Consider the following 17487-nt stretch of genomic DNA (forward strand, 5'->3'; position numbering starts at 1 on the left):
AACCAAGTTATGTGATGATGGCAGGGTGGAGGTATTGTTTCGCAAAGGGGGAGGTCATGTCACTCGAGACAAAAAGGTCATTGGGAGTGTTACCATTATAAATGGTTTGCAATATTTCTCCCCCGAGTACCCAGCTACAGGAGACAGCTCACAGGGTGCCACCCCAGAAGGGGCCTGCGTGCAGAGAGAGAGAGGCCCCACAGCCAGCCCCCAGGCTGTCAAAGGGGCGCAAGGCCAAAGCAGTTGTGCCCATACCACCTCAGCCAGCCCCACAGCCTTCCAAGGCCAATGCGGGCAAGAAACCTGAGCCTCAGCAGGCACCTAAGGCAGATAAGCCCAAGAAAGGGCCTAAGGTGCCAGCACCGCCCAAGGCAACCAGAGCCAAGGGGGTGTCAGTGGGGAAGCCACTTCATACCAAATGCGCCCACCTCTTACATCGGAGGTTAGGCCATGTGAGCTTCCCCGTGGTCAAAAAGATGGGGGAATTTGCTGAGGGGATTCACCTCCAGAATTGTGAGGTGTTTCTGGACTGCGCCATCTGTAAGAGGGCAAAGAGGAAGGCCACCCCAATACCTAAGGTGTCACTGCGTAAAACCCAATACCCATATCAATTGATACATGTTGATTTGGTTGGGCCATTTACACCATCCCTAGGGAAAAGGCAGTATTTCCTCACTGCCGTTGATGATTTCTCGCGGTATGGCCATGTGTATACCCTCACAGAAAAGTCTGAAGCCTTTGATGCCATAAGAACACTGTACAACTACGTGGAAACCCAGTACAAGACCAAGATCGCACAGCTGCAGAGCGACCGTGGGGCTGAGTTCATGTCCCAAAAGTTCCAAGACTGGGTAAAGCATAAGGGCATACACCATTTTCGTACAGTGCCTTTTACCCCTGTGCAGAACGGCGTGGTCGAAAAACAAAACGGTATCCTGCAGACTACGGTGCGTAGCCTGATTGTGAATGCTGGAGTTGCGGAATCATACTGGGCGGAGGTGGTACATTACACCAATTACACCCTGAACCACACCTGGAGCAGCGTTGTAGATCAGACTCCATATTTTCTGGTCCATGGTAGGAAGCCAAGTTTGGGACACTTGCGTGTATTTGGCTCCTATGCTTGGGTGCACATCCCCAAGCAGCTGCGGAAGAAGGGGAGATCCGTCTCCCAGAGACTGAGGTTCCTAGGCTATGCCCCTGGCTCCAAGGCCTACCGGTTCCTGGGAGGAGGGGGCAGGACTGTGACCTCCCAATCTGCCTCCTTCGAAGAGGACTCCAATTGGACCCAGATCCACTCAAATGATCTGAGCCCATACATCAACCGGCCCAGCAAAGCCGCACCAACCACGACACCGCCTGAGACAACCACAGACCCTGCCACCGACGAGAGCGAGGAACAGGATGAAGAGGTCAGCCTACCTGGTCCAGATGGGGAGGATGAGCCGTCCAGTCCTGAGGGGGAAGACACGCCATCTTCACCTGACTCTTCACCTCCAGTGATGCTTCAGAGGCCCATGATGCCCAACACCTGGGACCGAGGGCCTCCACATCCCAGTCGTGAACAGCCAGTCGGCGAGGAACCTGCAGAAGAAAAGGGCGGTGAGTGGCAGGAGGTCAGAAGGTCAAAGCGGTCCAACAAGGGGGTCCCACCAAAGAGAATCGACATTGGGCACGTCGTGTCCATTAACAGTGTCATGGTCACCCCAAAGACTTTCTTTGACATCCAGGAGCTGCCCATCGAAGAACAGGAGAAGTGGCAGCTCGCGATGGAACAGGAGATGGAGAGCCTGAGAAAGCTCAAGGTCTTCACCCCCGGGCAACCACTAAAAGAGAAGAAGGTCATTGCTTTAGAGCGAATTGGCTTCAGGGCATCTCATGCAGATGAGTGCGTTTTCACACATGACACCAAAGGTGATACAGAACGGGTTTTGGTTTACGTGGACGACCTCCTATACTTAGGGCCTGGCAAGAAAATGTGTGACGAATTTGCCAAGGCCCTGGGGGAAAAGTTTACCCTGGAGTCCTTGGGGCGGGTTGACAGGTACCTGGGTGTACATATCTTGGCCACTAAAAAGGGATTTGCATTATCCCAGAGAGAAAAGATTGAGGAGTTGTTGGCCAAATGTAAAATGGCGGAGTCTAACCCAACGCGGAGCCCCATACAAAGTGACTACTATGGCCACAATCACAAGGACAGCCCTGAGTTCATAGATAATAAATTATACAGATCTGTGATTGACTCCTTGCTATACATTAGCAATTGGAGCAGGCCTGACATAGCTCTAGCCATGAATCTATTGTCCAGGCACGTGGAAAACCCAAAGGAATTCCACTGGAATGATGTCAAGAGGATACTTAGGTACCTCAGGGGCATGGCCAATGCCCTCCTTATGCTGGAGCCAGAGAAGGGGAAGCCGGCCCAGCTCTCCGCTTACTCGGACGCAGACTGGGCTGATGACACCAAGAGTAGACGGAGCACCTCTGGTTTCCTCATACTGCTAAATGGCTGTCCTATCCATTGGCATGTTAGACAGCAAAAAATTGTTTCTTGCTCCACAGCCGAGCCAGAATATGCCAGCCTATCGGACACAGCAAATGAGGCACCTTTGCAGCCCCATTGGGGAGAGTTAATGGCCCTCCGGCCCCCTCACACACCTTGGTAAGGGAGGGGCCAAGGGCCCTTATAAGAACCCATGCACAGGGGCTGCTCTTTGGCTCTTGTTCTAGCTTCCTACGGGACTGATCCATGGGCTCGATCCAGGCATGGATGCCTCCATGCCAGGGAACTCATTTTACCTACTTTATTCCTAAATAAAGATTTAACTTGATTGCATCCTTGCGTGCTGCCTTTTCTTGGAAGTGCCCTCAACGAACCATCGATCTTTGTGAGATCCCTCACATGGATGACTATATAGAAGATGTTCACCCTTATTCTAACATTGCCCAAGGAAACATCCAGATGTGTAAAATCTGGTAGATTTTGTCACCCTTTACCTTGGAGAGAAGGCAGATGACTGGCAGGGAAGAGAGGTAATAGTGCAGAGGCAGGATAGACACTCTCAATGTGGACAGCAACTTTCAAAGTAATACAGTTTTGAGATATACTTTATTTTAAAAACAGATAGAAAACCTTCAGCCAACCAGCAGGGGAAAGCCCTAAGCCTTGGTAGTGATAGCTCACTAAGTCATTGTTCAAACTAACCCTCACAAACCCAGTTAATGTTAGTATAGCTGAGATTTTATTCTCACACCAAGAAAATCAGAAGATAATTTTGTGCAGGGACCCAATTCTTGGTTGTATTAATGATTTGAATTGTTGTTTCTCGGATGCTTGTATTTTAATTTTTATAGTGTTTGTTATTATTTTAATTTTAATTCTGTTCACTGAGATGGGTGGCTATATACATAGGATGGACAAATAAATAGTAAAGCCACATCTGGACTGAATCACTTGACACTGCAAAGGGAGTTAATAAACAAATATTTTCCTATTCATAAAAAATAAATCTCATCACAACACTGATTACTATAGAGCCCTTCTTTTCACTAGCTGGTTTTTCATGTGTAGGAGTTTTGTTTTAAATAAAATTTATTTTACTTTTGGATATAGTGATGTCTTCAATCTATGAGCTCCCAGTCAGAGCTGAAATAATCCAGTCTAGTTAATTTCCTTCTGTAAGCCAAATTGCACTGAATGATATGAACTGTGTTGAGGTTTTCCTTCAGTGTGGGATATGAAATACAATATAGGAAAAATATAGGCTGTGGGCAGAGTTAGCCTGCAATACTGCATTCTAACCACTGCGCCACCACAGCTCTGTAGAAAGGAAAATACACCACATTCTATTTTCCTTTCTACAGCCACATAAATATGATGGAAAATGTTGGAAAAAATTCCAAATAGGAAAATATAAAATCAAATTCCCATCAACAAATATAAGTTAGATATCACAACTTCTTCTCCGTTATTGCTCCAAATGGTTACAACTGTTGGTCAGAACAGTCAATGGGGGCCACCCAGACCAAAATCCCTACTAATGAGAAGTAATTTAGAAATCTTGATTTGAGAGCATCCATCTTTGTGTATATGCAGGGACTTTTTCTGCAGTGGCACCTAAACCATTCGATTTCCTCCTGGTAAATATACATGGCATGTTTTTATTATCCTTTTACATGCCGTGCAAAATCCATCCCAACATTCTATTTTTTGTGCTTCTTAATAATATCTGAGATGCTTTTAATTAGCTTTTGTGTTGCGGTTATTTTTACTGTCTGGTTCTACTGTCTACCTCTACAGCTTTTATGACTTTTCATTCTAATGTTTTTATACAAATCCAACTTGAAACTACAGGTAGTCCTCAACTTACAACCATTCATTTAGTGACTGTTTGAAGTTATAATGGCACTGAAAAAAGTGACTTATGACCAGTTTTCACACTTACAACCATTGCAACATTCCTATGTTCATGTGATCTAAATTTGAGTGCTTGGCAATTAGCATGGATTTAAGGCAGCTGCACTGCCCCAGGGTCATGTGATTGCCATTTGGAACTTTCTCAGCCAGCTTCCATCAACCAAAGTCAATGGGGAAAGCCAGATTTGCTTAATGACCACATGATTCACTTAACCACTGCAGTGATTCATTTATCAACTCTGGCACCTTTTGCCACCTTCTGACAAGCAAAGTCAATGGGGAAGCCAGATTCACTTAACAACTATGTTGCTAACTTAATAACTGCAGTGGTTCAGTTAACAACTGTGGCAAAAAAGGTTGTAAAATGGGACAGAACAATTGCCTTGCTTAGCAATGGAAATTCTGGGCACAATTGTGCTTGCAAGTCGAGGACTACATGTACTAGTGATGAATTTAGATCATAATCTTATTTATATAAAAATAAATAATAAAATGTTTCAAAGGATCAGGATGCCTGTAGTTAACACTGCAGCAATGAATGGGGTAAGAACTCTTTCTGTATGAAAATCTTTTATACTCTTTATTTTTCTTCATTTTGCCCCATTTGCTCAGAAATAATATTGGCTGACTCCTTATCGAGTGGCAAGCAATAGATTTATCAACCTCTTAAATCAAGGTGAACTTCAACTTGAAAAGCAACATCTGGAATTTAAGGTGTCTCATACTCGGAAACCCAGGAAATAGAGAACAGGCAAACAAAAGAAGGAAATAAACCAAATAAATTTGACATAAGGATACTGGGTGTATTCTCAGTCATTTCTGAAAACTTCCTGAACCCGTAGATTAAGGGTGAATGAAAAATTTTAGGAGACAACATGAAGTATTTTTGAATATTTATTTTTTTCCATAGGGCTTGTAAAGGTTCTTCAGTAGACATAAAAAGAAATCTAAATGTTATCTGTTCCCTCTCCCCCTTCTTCCCGCTACCAAATTTTAGTGGCAGACTAGATCAGTCTTTCTCAACCTTGGCAAGTTGAAGATGTGTGGACTTCAACTCTCAGAATTCTGTGAGTTAAAGTCCACACATCTTCAATTTGCCAAGGTTGAGAAACACTGGACTAGATGATTCATTAGCTTTCCAAGAAAGTAGGCTTCCAAAAACCTGTAGTTAATATCTAGATAGTTCATGATAACCATCTGGTATTCCAACAGTAGATGTCCTGTGGTTACTTTCTAGCTGTTTTTCCACTAGTTCTTCAGGATTTTGACAGCCGTGATCTGGAAGCTCCATCTCTGTGAAGATTTCCCAACATATCATAGTCTGATGAATATCCGATCTTCATCATACAATTGTATCCTCCACAAATCTCAACTGCATAATTTTTGAAAATTTCTACATATATTATCCATATGCTTTCTTAAAGTTCTTGGAAGTTGTTCAGAAATTGCCTCGGATGTTCCTGTATCTTCTTTGAAACCTCTCTTGAAGTCCATCTGTTCTTTTCTGAAGATTGGGCATCCAAGATACAACATTTCAGAAGAAAGCCAAAGGAACTTCTACCTGATTTGCAGGAATCTCAAGAGCTTTGCAGACATTGCTAAGACAATCTTCCTAGTCTACTCTGTATCAAGGTTCCTTCATCACATCCATCCAGGCAAAAGAAAATTGTCTCTTGTTCTCATTTCTCAAAACAACTTGTGTTCCAGATCCTGCCTACTGGAAGAGGAAACTAGATACAGTAGGCAAGGCATCCATAATCACCACTGCCTCTACTGCTTGCATTCATAACAACTGGCATCGTTTCTTACCACCAAGCTGGAGTCACTTAAGCGCTGGAATGAAGAAAGGATGGTCTGGTGTGAGAAAGGTGTCCAGATTCTACTCACAACTGTGGGGGCCTTTGCTGCCTTTGGTCTCATGATCATTGCCATTGGCACAGATTACTGGCTATATGCTCGTGCCTTCATTTGCAATACCACTAATATCTCTACTGAGGAAACACCCCAGAAAGACAAGAAAGATCCTGGAGGACTCACCCATTCAGGTCTTTGGAGGATATGCTGTTTAGAAGGTAAGTCATCTGCTCATTGAAACAGGTTCAAGAGAGACAACGTTCTAGAAGGAGGTTAGTTCCCCATGCCTGTATACAGGTATTTATTCATAGGAGAAACTGTATACTGCTGAGATGATATTACAAAAGTGATCTGACAGGGAATTCTTGTAGATATCTTCAAATCTACAAGCCAACACATTTTGGCTGTTATGACAGGCATTATACTAAGTATAAATATGTAAATGTTATTCATATAAAGCACTCTCTTTCTCTTGAATTACTCACCATAACAGTAAACAGGCTGCCACGTTGCCCACACACATTTACTTAGAAAGAACCTGCGTTTTCACCCTGACTTTGCCTTTAAATGTTCTGAGCCTTCATAAGGGTAGACACACCAGTTTTTCTATCATCCCTGTTAAGGATATTGTTGTTGTGTTACCAACCAGCAGAGTGTAGAGCACAGAGAAACATTGCTGAGAGCAATGAATAAGAGATGTGCAAACTGGTTTATCAAAAGTTTACTTTATAGTAAAAAAAAAATCTCATAGTCTTTAAATCAATCCAAGTCTTTGCCAGTTAAATCAGTCCAGTGATACAAATATCTTCTTACCACACAAACAGTAGCTGGTTAGAATAACAAACTCACTCTGGTTCACAAACCACGATGGTAGCAGATCCATCCAACCGATGATAGCACAATGGTTGCAACTCCACACACAATGGTAGCTTATCATCAACTGAATACTTTACAGTAACTTTCTTAAATACGTTCACAACCAGTGATTATCTAATTACAGCATGACTCAGCATTACAATGAATCAGCAGTAAAGCCTTAAAGTCACACAATACATATTCATGTTAAAGTCACAGAACACATATATTGCCTGGACAACTTGTTAGGCTCAAACTATATCCTAACATTCTCCCCTTTGGACAGGTCAATATATACAGTCTAGATTCTTAATCCATAGCTTTCACAACACGTTTTATGTTTGATAGCACCTTGCGCTTTGGTAAAATTATCAGCAATATTGTCTTCCGACATACAATATTCCAACTTAACCATGTTGCTTTGAATACACTGACGAACATTCAGATACCGAATGTCAGTATACTTAGATCTAGTTTTAACTGCTAAATTTGTTGCCATTTTTATAGCAGCTTGGTTGTCCTCATGTATTAAAATTGGATAATCCATCTTTAAACCAATATCCATCATTAGTTGTTTGTAATAAATCAGATCAGTACAAACTAGTGACAAACATGAGAATTCTGCCTCCATAGTAGATAGACTAATATGTTTTTGACAAATTGATTTCCAGCCAATCAAACAATTTTCTAACATGATAGCTATACCCGATGTGAACTTTCTGGTGATCAAATCAGTAGCAAAACTGGCATCAGCATATGCGCTCAATACTAAATCATTGTTAGGTTCTAGATACAATGCATAATGCATCGTCATTTTCAGATATCTTAATATACGCTTTGCGGCCTGCCAATGCCTATCAGTTGGCTCTGCATTATATCTTGCTAATTGGTTTACTCCAAATGAAATATCAGGTCTCGACCAATTGCTTATATAAGATAGACTACCTATAAGAGACTGGTAGATCTCCTTACTAAATTTAGGACTTTGGATTTCTCCTTGTTGAAGATCCTGTGTCATAGGCGTTTTAGCTAGTTTACATAGCTCCATGCCATAATGTTTCAACATTTAGCTTATTTTGCTAGATTGAGATATTTTATAACCTCTCGCTGTTTGATTGATATCTAGACCCAAATAATGCCTAATATTTCCTAAATTTCTTATCTTAAATTTGGTTTGTAACTGTTTAACAATATCTATGGCTTCCTTGTCAGTTTTAGTTATTATGGCTATATCATCTGTAAACAATAACAAAAATGATACTAACCCATTATTTTCTCTTTTAAAGAGACACTTATCCGCTACACCTTCATGAAAACTGATCTTATTTAGCTCTTTAACTATACATTGGTTCCACTCAAACCCTGATTGTCTCAAACCATAAAGGCTTTTATTTAACTTCCAACAATCAGTGTGGTTTTTTGTTTCAACTCCTAAAGGCTTCCTCATATAGATGGTGTGTCTCAATGGAGCATGCAAGTATGCTGTCTCTACATCTATATGGTTAATACTATATTTATACTTAGCCGCCCACACTAGCATTGTTCTTAAAGTACTAGCACGTAAACTAGGAGCAAAAACCTCATCGAAATCTTTTTCGGTCTGAGAAAAACCTTGAGCTACAAGGCAAGCTTTATGGGTTACTGTCCCATCTATGCTTTTCTTAATTTTGTAAACCCATCTACAACCTATTAATTTTTCACCAGGTGGCAATTTCACAGTTTCATAAACACCTAAATTAGTTAAAGAATTAATTTCCTTACTCATTGCCTCCTTCCAAGCATTCTGCTCCTTTTCAGGATAAAGCTTGATATCCTCATAACTTGAAGGTTCTATGTTAACCTGGCAAACTACGGTTGCTTTATATCGATCAGGTGGATGCCTTTCCCTAGTAGATCTCCTAGGTAATACAGGACTTACTGCAGATGGTTCATCTGACTCCTCCCCTAAAACTACCTCCTCTAAACCTACTTCCTGTTCTTCATCCTTGATAGAGGATTCTACATCATCTAAATCCTCAGGAATATCATCAGGAATATGATGTTCTATACTAACAGTATTATTATCATGTCTATAATCTGCACGCTCTAGTTTATCCCATCCTTCATGCTCTAGAAATTTAGCACTTGCACTACAGTAAACACTAGTAGTTCCCTGTGCCCAAAATCTAAAAGACCTATGATTTGATTCATAGCCAATGAAAAACATTTTTCTGGCTCTCTGTTGATCCTTTCTCCTTAAACTAGATGGAATATGTACCCAAGCTGGGGCTCCAAATGTGTGTAAGTAACTAAGATTTGGTTTCCTCCCATGCCATAAGGTGAATGGTATTTCACCTGTAGAGGAATGAACCACGTTGTTTAACACATGGTTAGCACACATAACAGCCTCACCCCATAAATTTTCAGGCAAACCAGAATCTGCCAACATACGTTCACAACCAGTGATTATCTAATTACAGCATGACTCAGCATTACAATGAATCAGCAGTAAAGCCTTAAAGTCACACAATACATATTAATGTTAAAGTCACAGAACACATATATTGCCTGGACAACTTGTTAGGCTCAAACCATATCCTAACAATCCCTTTAGCCATCCCCATGCTGTGGGGCAAATCCATTTTCTCCAGAATGGACGTAATTCCCTGATTAAGGTGTTAAATCAATATACTCGTATCTGGTACAGGTAGTCCTAGACTTATAACCACAACTCAGGCTGGAATTAGGATCATTAAGATATTGTGGTTATAAGTTGATTTTTTTTGGACATTTTTTGCAGTGGTTGTTAAGCAAATGACACAGTCCTTAAGTGAAACCATTTTCTCCAATGGGCGTTTTTTTTTTTTTTGCCAGAAACAGGAAGTAAATGCTTAAACTGGCAAACAACATCACAAATCATGGCCACATGACCCTGGGAACTGCAAACAGCAGTAAAGGGGAACCTGTTGCCAAGTGCCCAAAATACAATCACATGACCATGGTGTGTCTGTGCATGTGTTCAGCTGTCTATCTTTGAAAATGGGGCATAAGTAGCTCTGGGGATGTCTATTGTAACTTTGAATTGTCATTAAGCAACCAGTCTATAAGTCAAGGGCTATCTGTACTCTCCAAGTGTTGTTTTTCACTCCTATAATCTAGTTGACATGGTTTATGACAACAGAATGATAGGAATCAAAGGCCAACACATTTGAATGCTCTCAAGTAGAAGAAAAGTTATGCATATCACAAAGGGATATAATACTTGTCATCCAGATGTTTTGGACTTCCATGTCCATAATCACTCTAGCTGGACTAATGGGTATTGACATTCTAAACATCTGACAGGCATAAGATAGCTTCTCCCTTCTTCTCCTTCTCCTACAGATGATGTAATCACCAAAGATGGCATTTCAACATTTTCCCAATTACATTAAGAAGCACTTATCCTTCCTCTCCGACCGTTCGCAGTTTGTGTTGGCAGGGGGGCAGAGGTCGACCTCGAGGCGCCTCGCATGGGGAGTGCCACAATGGTCGGTTCTCTCGCCCCTTCTGTTCAACATTTATGTGAAGCTGCTGGGTGAGATCATCCGTGGTTTTGGGGTGAGAGTCCATCAGTACGCTGATGACACTCAGCTGTACATCTCCACCCCAGACCACCCCAACGATGCCCTTGATGTGATGTCTCGCTGCCTGGAGGCCGTGCGGGTCTGGATGGGAAGAAATAGGCTCAGACTCAACCCTTCCAAGACCGAGTGGCTGTGGCTTCCGGCGTCCCGATATAGTCAGCTGGTGCCATCGCTGGCTATTGGGGGTGAATCTCTGCCCCCCACAGAGAGGGCTCGAAATCTGGGCATCCTCCTGGACGCACGGCTGTCTTTAGAAGAGCATATGACGGCTGTGGCCAAGGGGGCTTTTTATCAGGTTTGCCTGATTCGCCAGTTGCAGCCCTTTCTGGACCGGGATGCCTTGCGCACGGTCACTAACGCCCTTGTCACCTCCTGGCTGGACTATTGTAATGCTCTCTACATGGGGCTCCCCTTGAAGAGCACTCGGAGGCTCCAGCTGGTCCAGAATGCGGTCGCGCGGGTGGTTATGGGCGCAACCCGTTGTGCCCACGTGACACCCCTCCTGCGCGAGCTGCACTGGCTCCCAGTGGTCTTCCGGGTGCGATTCAAGGTGTTGGTTACCACCTTTAAAGCGCTCCATGGCATAGGACCCGGGTACCTTCGAGACAGACTTCTGCCACCAACAGCCTCCCACCGACCAGTTTGCTCCCACAGAGAGGGTCTCCTCAGGGTGCCATCAGCCAAGTTATGTTGGCTGGCGACACCCAGGGGGAGGGCCTTCTCTGTGGGAGCCCCAGCCCTGTGGAATGAACTGCCCCCGGAAATGCGTAAGATCTCCGACCTCCGTGTATTTCGCTGTGCCCTCAAGACCCTGCTGTTCCGCCAAGCCGGGCTATCAATTTTTAAATTGGGTGTTTTAAATTTTGTGGGTTTTAAATCTGAGCCGAAATTATGTAATTGTCAGGTTTCGATGCTATCTCAAAATAAATGAATTTCCAAACTGCCGATCTTTGAGGAATTTTTCTCTTTATTGAGCATAGTGATCTGTCCCTGGCTCTTTCGCGGTCAGTACTGACCTTTGCCCCCCAATCCCTCCCTTTCCGATCCCCAATTCTCTGCATCTCATTGGCTATCTTCCAAGCCACTTTCCTCATCCCCTTCTCCGTCAGATCACAGGAATGTCTCCCCCTCCCATCTCCGAGGAGACAGAATCTTCAAAGGAATTAAGTAGGCAAAAGTTCAAGCTTCTCCTCTCCTTATATATGTCAGTGCTGGGACGCTGACATCCAGCCCCTCTCCCTTCACTCTCCCAGGGAGGCCTGCATGAGACAAACAACAAGTTTAGTACAATTACCCCCTCTGAGGGTGTGTCCCACCCCCTCCCGCCTTGTTCGGGTGATCTGCATGGAATTTAGCTATAAGGCGGTCAGCTTGAATGTTCGTGCTCTTCACCCAGGAAGCTTCTGACAAGGGGTAACCCTTCCACTTAATTAAGTATTGGAGGCGCCCTCTGTGCCACCTCGAATCAAGAATTTGGTGTACTTCATAGTGAGTGTGGTCCCCAATGATCAAGGGCCCCGGGGATCACGTGACACCGGCCTTAAAGTTGACCCCACCACAGGCTTCAGGGGACTACTGTGAAAAACGGGGTGTATCTTTCCTAGTAACCGGGGCAATTGCAATTGTACTGTGACCAGGTTGATTATTTTTACTATAGGAAATGGTCCTATAAATTTCGGGCCCAGCTTCCTGGTCGGGAGCCTGAGTCTTAAATACTTGGTGGAGAGGTAGACTTTCTCTCCTACTCGGAACGGTCTTTGGGGGGCTCGGTGCTTATCTGCTTGTTTCTTATAAGACTGTGCCGCCTTGTCCAATGCTTTCTTGACGTTCTCCCAGGTTTCTCTCAGCGTTGCCATCCAATCGGTCAAGCTAACTGAGGAAGGGGGTTCCCTTGGGTACTCTGGCATGGGGACGAAATCCATACCGCTCACTATCTTAAATGGGGTTAGTCCTGTGCTACTATGGACAGCATTGTTATATGCGACCTCTGCAAAGGATAGGAGGTCCGCCCAGTTCGATTGTTGGTAGTCAACGTAGCACCTCAGGTACCACTCTATCATGGCATTTAATCTCTCCGCCCCCCCCGCATTGGTGCTCGAGTGAAACGCTGAGCTGAGGCCTTGGGATGATCCTATGGATCAGAGGAATTCCCTCCAGAATTTCGCTGTAAACTGGACACCTCAATCGGAGATGATTCTTCTGGTTACTCCGTGTAGGTGGTAGATGTGTTTCACAAACAGTTTGGCCAACTGGTGGGCTGAGGGTAGTCCGCTGCAGGGTATGAAATGTGCCTGTTTGGAGAATAAGTCTATTACAGTCCAGATCACTGTGTTTCCGCCACTCCTTGGCAGCTCTACTATGAAGTCCATAGCAATCTCCTCCCATGGCCTTAACGGTTCAGCTACTGGCTGCAGCAGCCCGGGAGGTCTTCCTGGTCGGGTTTTCATCGTGGCACAGATGGTACAACTTTTTACATAGCTGTCTACGTCTTTTCTTATGTGGGGCCACCAAAACTGCCTCCGTGCTAAATGCAGAGTCTTTAGGAAACCAAAATGCCCCGCTGGTTTAACGTCTTGACTCCTCTTTAGGACCAGGGTGCGTAGAGTCTCTGGCACATAAAGCTTCATCCCTTTCCATGCTAGGTCGTCCCTTTTTGTCAAGAGATGTTGATTGTCTCGGAACCAGGGGTCCGCCAACGTTTCTGCTTTGAGCCTTGTTGTCAGGTCACCTGCTGGTTGGCTCTGCTGGTCGCGATGCTGCCGTCTGGTGGTTACCTGACCTACTCCTTGAGGAGAGGGGATGATGGCATTCACCACCTGCTCCTGTTCACTGTTGTATTGGGGCATTTGGGAGAGGGCATCGGCCAGAAAGTTCTTCCCCCCTGGGATGTGCTTCAGCTCGAAGTTGAAATGATTGAAGTATTGGGCCCACCGGACTTGCCTGGGCGATAACTTCCATGGGGTCCTGAGGGCGTCCAGATTCTTATGGTCAGTCCAAACTTCGAACGGTCTCTGGCCTCCTTCTAGCAGATGTTGCCAGGTCAACAGCACCCACCTCACTGCGAACGCTTCCTTTTCCCACGCCGCCCATCGTCTCTGTGTCGGTGAGTTTACGGGATGTGTAGGCACAGGGTTGTAGGTCCCCTTGGCTATTCTTTTGGAGTAGGACAGCCCCCACTGCCATGTCGCTGGCATCTGCTTGGATGACGAAGGGTTGCTCGGGGGTCAGGGTGCTTCAGGACCGGTTCTTTTGCAAACATTTCTTTTAGTGTCTCGAATGCCTGTTGGCAGGCCGGGTCCAACTGTAGAGGTTGTCCTGGGCGGGGTTTTATTGCCGGACTCCCTGGTTTAGGAGGTCTGTCAGAGGTTTGGCAATTCTTGCAAAGGAGGGGATGAATTGCCTGTAGAAGTTTGCGAACCCCAGGAAGCTTTGCAGTTGTCTTCGGGTGCGAGGGGGTCGCCAGTCTAGGACTGATTGTACTTTGGCTGGGTCCATTTCTATCCCCTCGTTTGACACTCGGTAACCTAAGTAGTCTAGCCGCGACTGGTGGAACTCTCATTTTGATAGTTTGACGTAGAGGTTTGTCTTCAGCAGTTTTTCCAGCACTTTGCGGACGAGGGGTATGTGTTCGTCTATGGTTTCTGTGTAAATGAGAATGTCATCTAGGTAGACGAGGACTCCCTTATAGAGGTGGTCGTGTAGAACCTCATTTATCAATTGCATGAACACCGCTGGGGCCCCCTGTAGCCCAAATGGCATCACCTTAAATTGGAAACTCCCTAGTGGGCAGTTGAATGCTGTCTTCCACTTGTCCCCTTCCCTGATGCGTATTCGGTAGTAGGCTTCACGAAGGTCTAGTTTGGTGAAAACTTTCCCTTTGGCCAGGTGGGCTAGCATGTCTTTCATGAGGGGGAGGGGATATAAGTTGTGTACGCAGACAGCGTTGAAACAGCGAAAGTCAACTACTAGGTGCATAGAGCCGTCTTTCTTCTCTTTGAAAAGGACTGGTGCTGCGACTCGCGGTTTGGCTGGCTCAATGAAACCCCTTTGTAGGTTCTTGTCTATGTAGTTTTGCATTTCTTGCATTTCACGGGGCGTCATGGCATACAATTTAGGTTTAGGTAGTTTTGCCTCAGAGATGATTTCGATGGCGCAGTCGGCATCGCGGTGGGGGGGGTAGGACGTTACACTCGGCCTCGCTAAATACCTCTGCAAGGTCTTGGTACTCTTTTGGGATCTGTTCTGCTTCATGGGAGCTGTTGGATGTGGCCCCCAGCTGCTTCGCAGTACCCTTCGGGAGGGGCCCTTGTGTCGGCGTCATCTTCTTTTGTTCAGGCGGGAGAAGTTGGGGCTCGTGTGCGGGGGGCGTCTGTCCTGGTTGGAGCGGCAGAGGTTGGGGCCCCTTTGCTATCCTCAATCTGCGGGTCCCCTCTTGCCACCAGATGATTGGGCCCCACTTGTCTAGCCAGGAAAGTCCCAGTATGATTGGATCGGTCATCTTGGGGGCTATTATGAACCGAATTGTCTCCCAGTGATCCCCTAGTTCCAGCTTCACTGGCTCGGTCAGGTGTGTGGTATAAGCTCCGCCTACTAGGGTCCCATCAACTTGCTCAAATCGAATTGGGTGGTTGAGCGTCTTAGCTCGGATCCCTAATTTTAGGTCTGTGGGTAGATTAATCAGGCACCTAGTGCAGCCCGAATCTATCAGGGCTTGGAAAGTCCCTTGGGTCCCTGTTTTTGGGGCTGTTAGGCGTATGGGGAAAAGGAAAGGGTGGATGGGTCCACTCACCATTGGGTCGTCTTCACCATCGTCCTCACTGTCATACGAGTTGGGGGATTGATCTCCATCATCTGGGACTCTCCTTGCTTCGGTCAGGTGGGCGAAGACCTCTGTGCCTGGGGGGAGATTTCGTGGCGCATCGGTGGCGCGCTTGGGGCCCCGTTCCGGTCGTGCCTTTGGCGGTGGGTTTGGCCTCGGCCCTGGGGTTCCACATGCTGCTGCCAGATGGCCCATTCCCCCACATCTGTAGCACCTCATTGGGCTCCACGGAACGAAAGGCCTTTGGGTAGGCCGTAGTGCCGTGGTTCCTCGTCTGGTATGTGGTCTCAGGTCCGATTGGTATCTCTCTTTGACCTCTGGTTGCTTTAGCATGTTGTTGGTGTGCAGCCCCTCTCAATTTGCATCGCCACCTGGAACCATTCGGAGAGTCGGTTCGGGATGTCCCGATAAGCGGTCACTTGGGCGATTCGCTTATCTAGGCTTGTTCTGAAGAAATACACCAGTAGTCGCTCTGGTAGGGGAGGTAAGGTGCCAACGACTCTTCTGAATTCACGAATGTGCTCCTTGATGGGCTTCCCTTTCTGCATTAGGTTTCTGAGTTCATCTTCCACATAGGGGTCCTCCCCTGCCTCCTCGAACCTAGCCCATAGTAGTTGCAAGAAACCTTCTGCGTCTTGCAGTTGGGGGGGCCCTATTCTTGTAGAGGGCTGCTGACCAACTCCTTGCTTCTCCCTCCAGCCCTTCTGAAATGGCACTGACTAGGGCTCTGGGGAATGGATAGAGGTGTCCATAGCGCTCGATATAGATCTCAGCTGCGTCGAGGAACTGCGCTACCTGGTCTGGATCCCCATCGAACTTCCCTCTGAACCGGGGTGGCTCCGCCCTCAGTGGCCCCTCCTCCCATTGCAGGGCTCTGTGAGCCTGTCTAGGGTGCCGTTGGACTTCTTCCTCATCTCTCATTTGGGGGTGGGGGGGCGATGTCCTGCTTAGGCTGGTGTGCTTGCTGGGCAGAGGAGGAACCCATGGATGTATGCTGGGACCTTCTTTCCTTCTGGTATGGGAGGGGGGAGGGCTGCGCTCCCATCTATGGTGACTCAGTTCAACAGGCTCGGCTGGCCTCCCCCTCTCTTTGGGCCTGCAGGATGGTCCCTCCTCCAGTCAGATGGCATGGTCAAAATCTTGCTTCAATTTCTCCATGGGGCTCTCGAGTGGCAGCTTTGAAGCTTTTTGCTGTCTGGCTTGTTGCCAGACCCATAACCAGTCCGCCCTTCCCAATTCACTCAGAGGCTTCCCCTTACCTTTTGCGTCCAGAAAGGGGAACTCAACTTCTGCAGATTTTGGCAAAGTCCACCAAGGTTCATCATTTTTTCTTCTCTTGGCTTGGAGCACGATCGTCTGACCTTGGTAATTCTGCGGCAGTGGTGGAGGAAGGGGGGGTTGCAGCTTTGCTGGGAAAGGGGGGTGGGAGTTGAGGCCCCGTTACATCCAAGCTGGCTGGAGTAGGGAAGGGGGGGCTGGTTCGCAGCCACTTGAAGTAAGCTTTCAGTAGAGAGTTGGCTTTCTGCCATGGCTTCGGAACCCTGGCGCCACTCCGTCCAAACATCTGGCAGGGAGCTGGAGGGTTGGAGGTTTGCCAGTTTGGCTTGGAAAGTTGTGAGTACTGACCATCTGTCAGGTTTCGATGCTATCTCAAAATAAATGAATTTCCAAACTGCCGATCTTTGAGGAAATTTTCTCTTTATTGAGCATAGTGATCTGTCCCTGGCTCTTTCACGATCAGTACTGACCTTTGCCCCCCAATCCCTCCCTTTCTGATCCCCAATTCTCTGCGTCTCATTGGCTAACTTCCAAGCCACTTTCCTCATCCCCTTCTCCGTCAGATCACAGGAATGTCTCCCCCTCCCATCTCTGAGGAGACAGAATCTTCAAAGGAATTAAGTAGGCAAAAGTTCAAGCTTCTCCTCTCCTTATATATG

The 17487-nt window shown here is 46.0% G+C and overlaps 2 protein-coding genes across 2 annotated transcripts in view; both read left to right on the plus strand.

Moving 5' to 3' along the window:
* Positions 1-1697: 1697 nt before the first annotated feature.
* On the plus strand, positions 1698-2666 carry LOC139324563 (uncharacterized). Its single transcript, XM_070954275.1, has one exon. The coding sequence runs from the start codon at positions 1698-1700 to the stop codon at positions 2664-2666; it is 969 nt and encodes a 322-aa protein (XP_070810376.1).
* A 3600-nt stretch (positions 2667-6266) lies between these two features.
* The window catches only part of CACNG8 (calcium voltage-gated channel auxiliary subunit gamma 8), a 52167-nt gene continuing 40946 nt past the window's right edge, over positions 6267-17487 (plus strand). Inside the window, exon 1 of the mRNA XM_070954371.1 lies at positions 6267-6489. Coding sequence (XP_070810472.1) covers positions 6267-6489 — 223 coding nt within the window. The remainder of the gene's footprint in view (positions 6490-17487) is intronic.

Source organism: Pituophis catenifer, unplaced genomic scaffold (genome assembly GCF_029215685.1).
Source record: "Pituophis catenifer annectens isolate HBS135680 unplaced genomic scaffold, rPitCat1.0.hap2 SCAF_15, whole genome shotgun sequence".
Taxonomy (NCBI): domain Eukaryota; kingdom Metazoa; phylum Chordata; class Lepidosauria; order Squamata; family Colubridae; genus Pituophis; species Pituophis catenifer.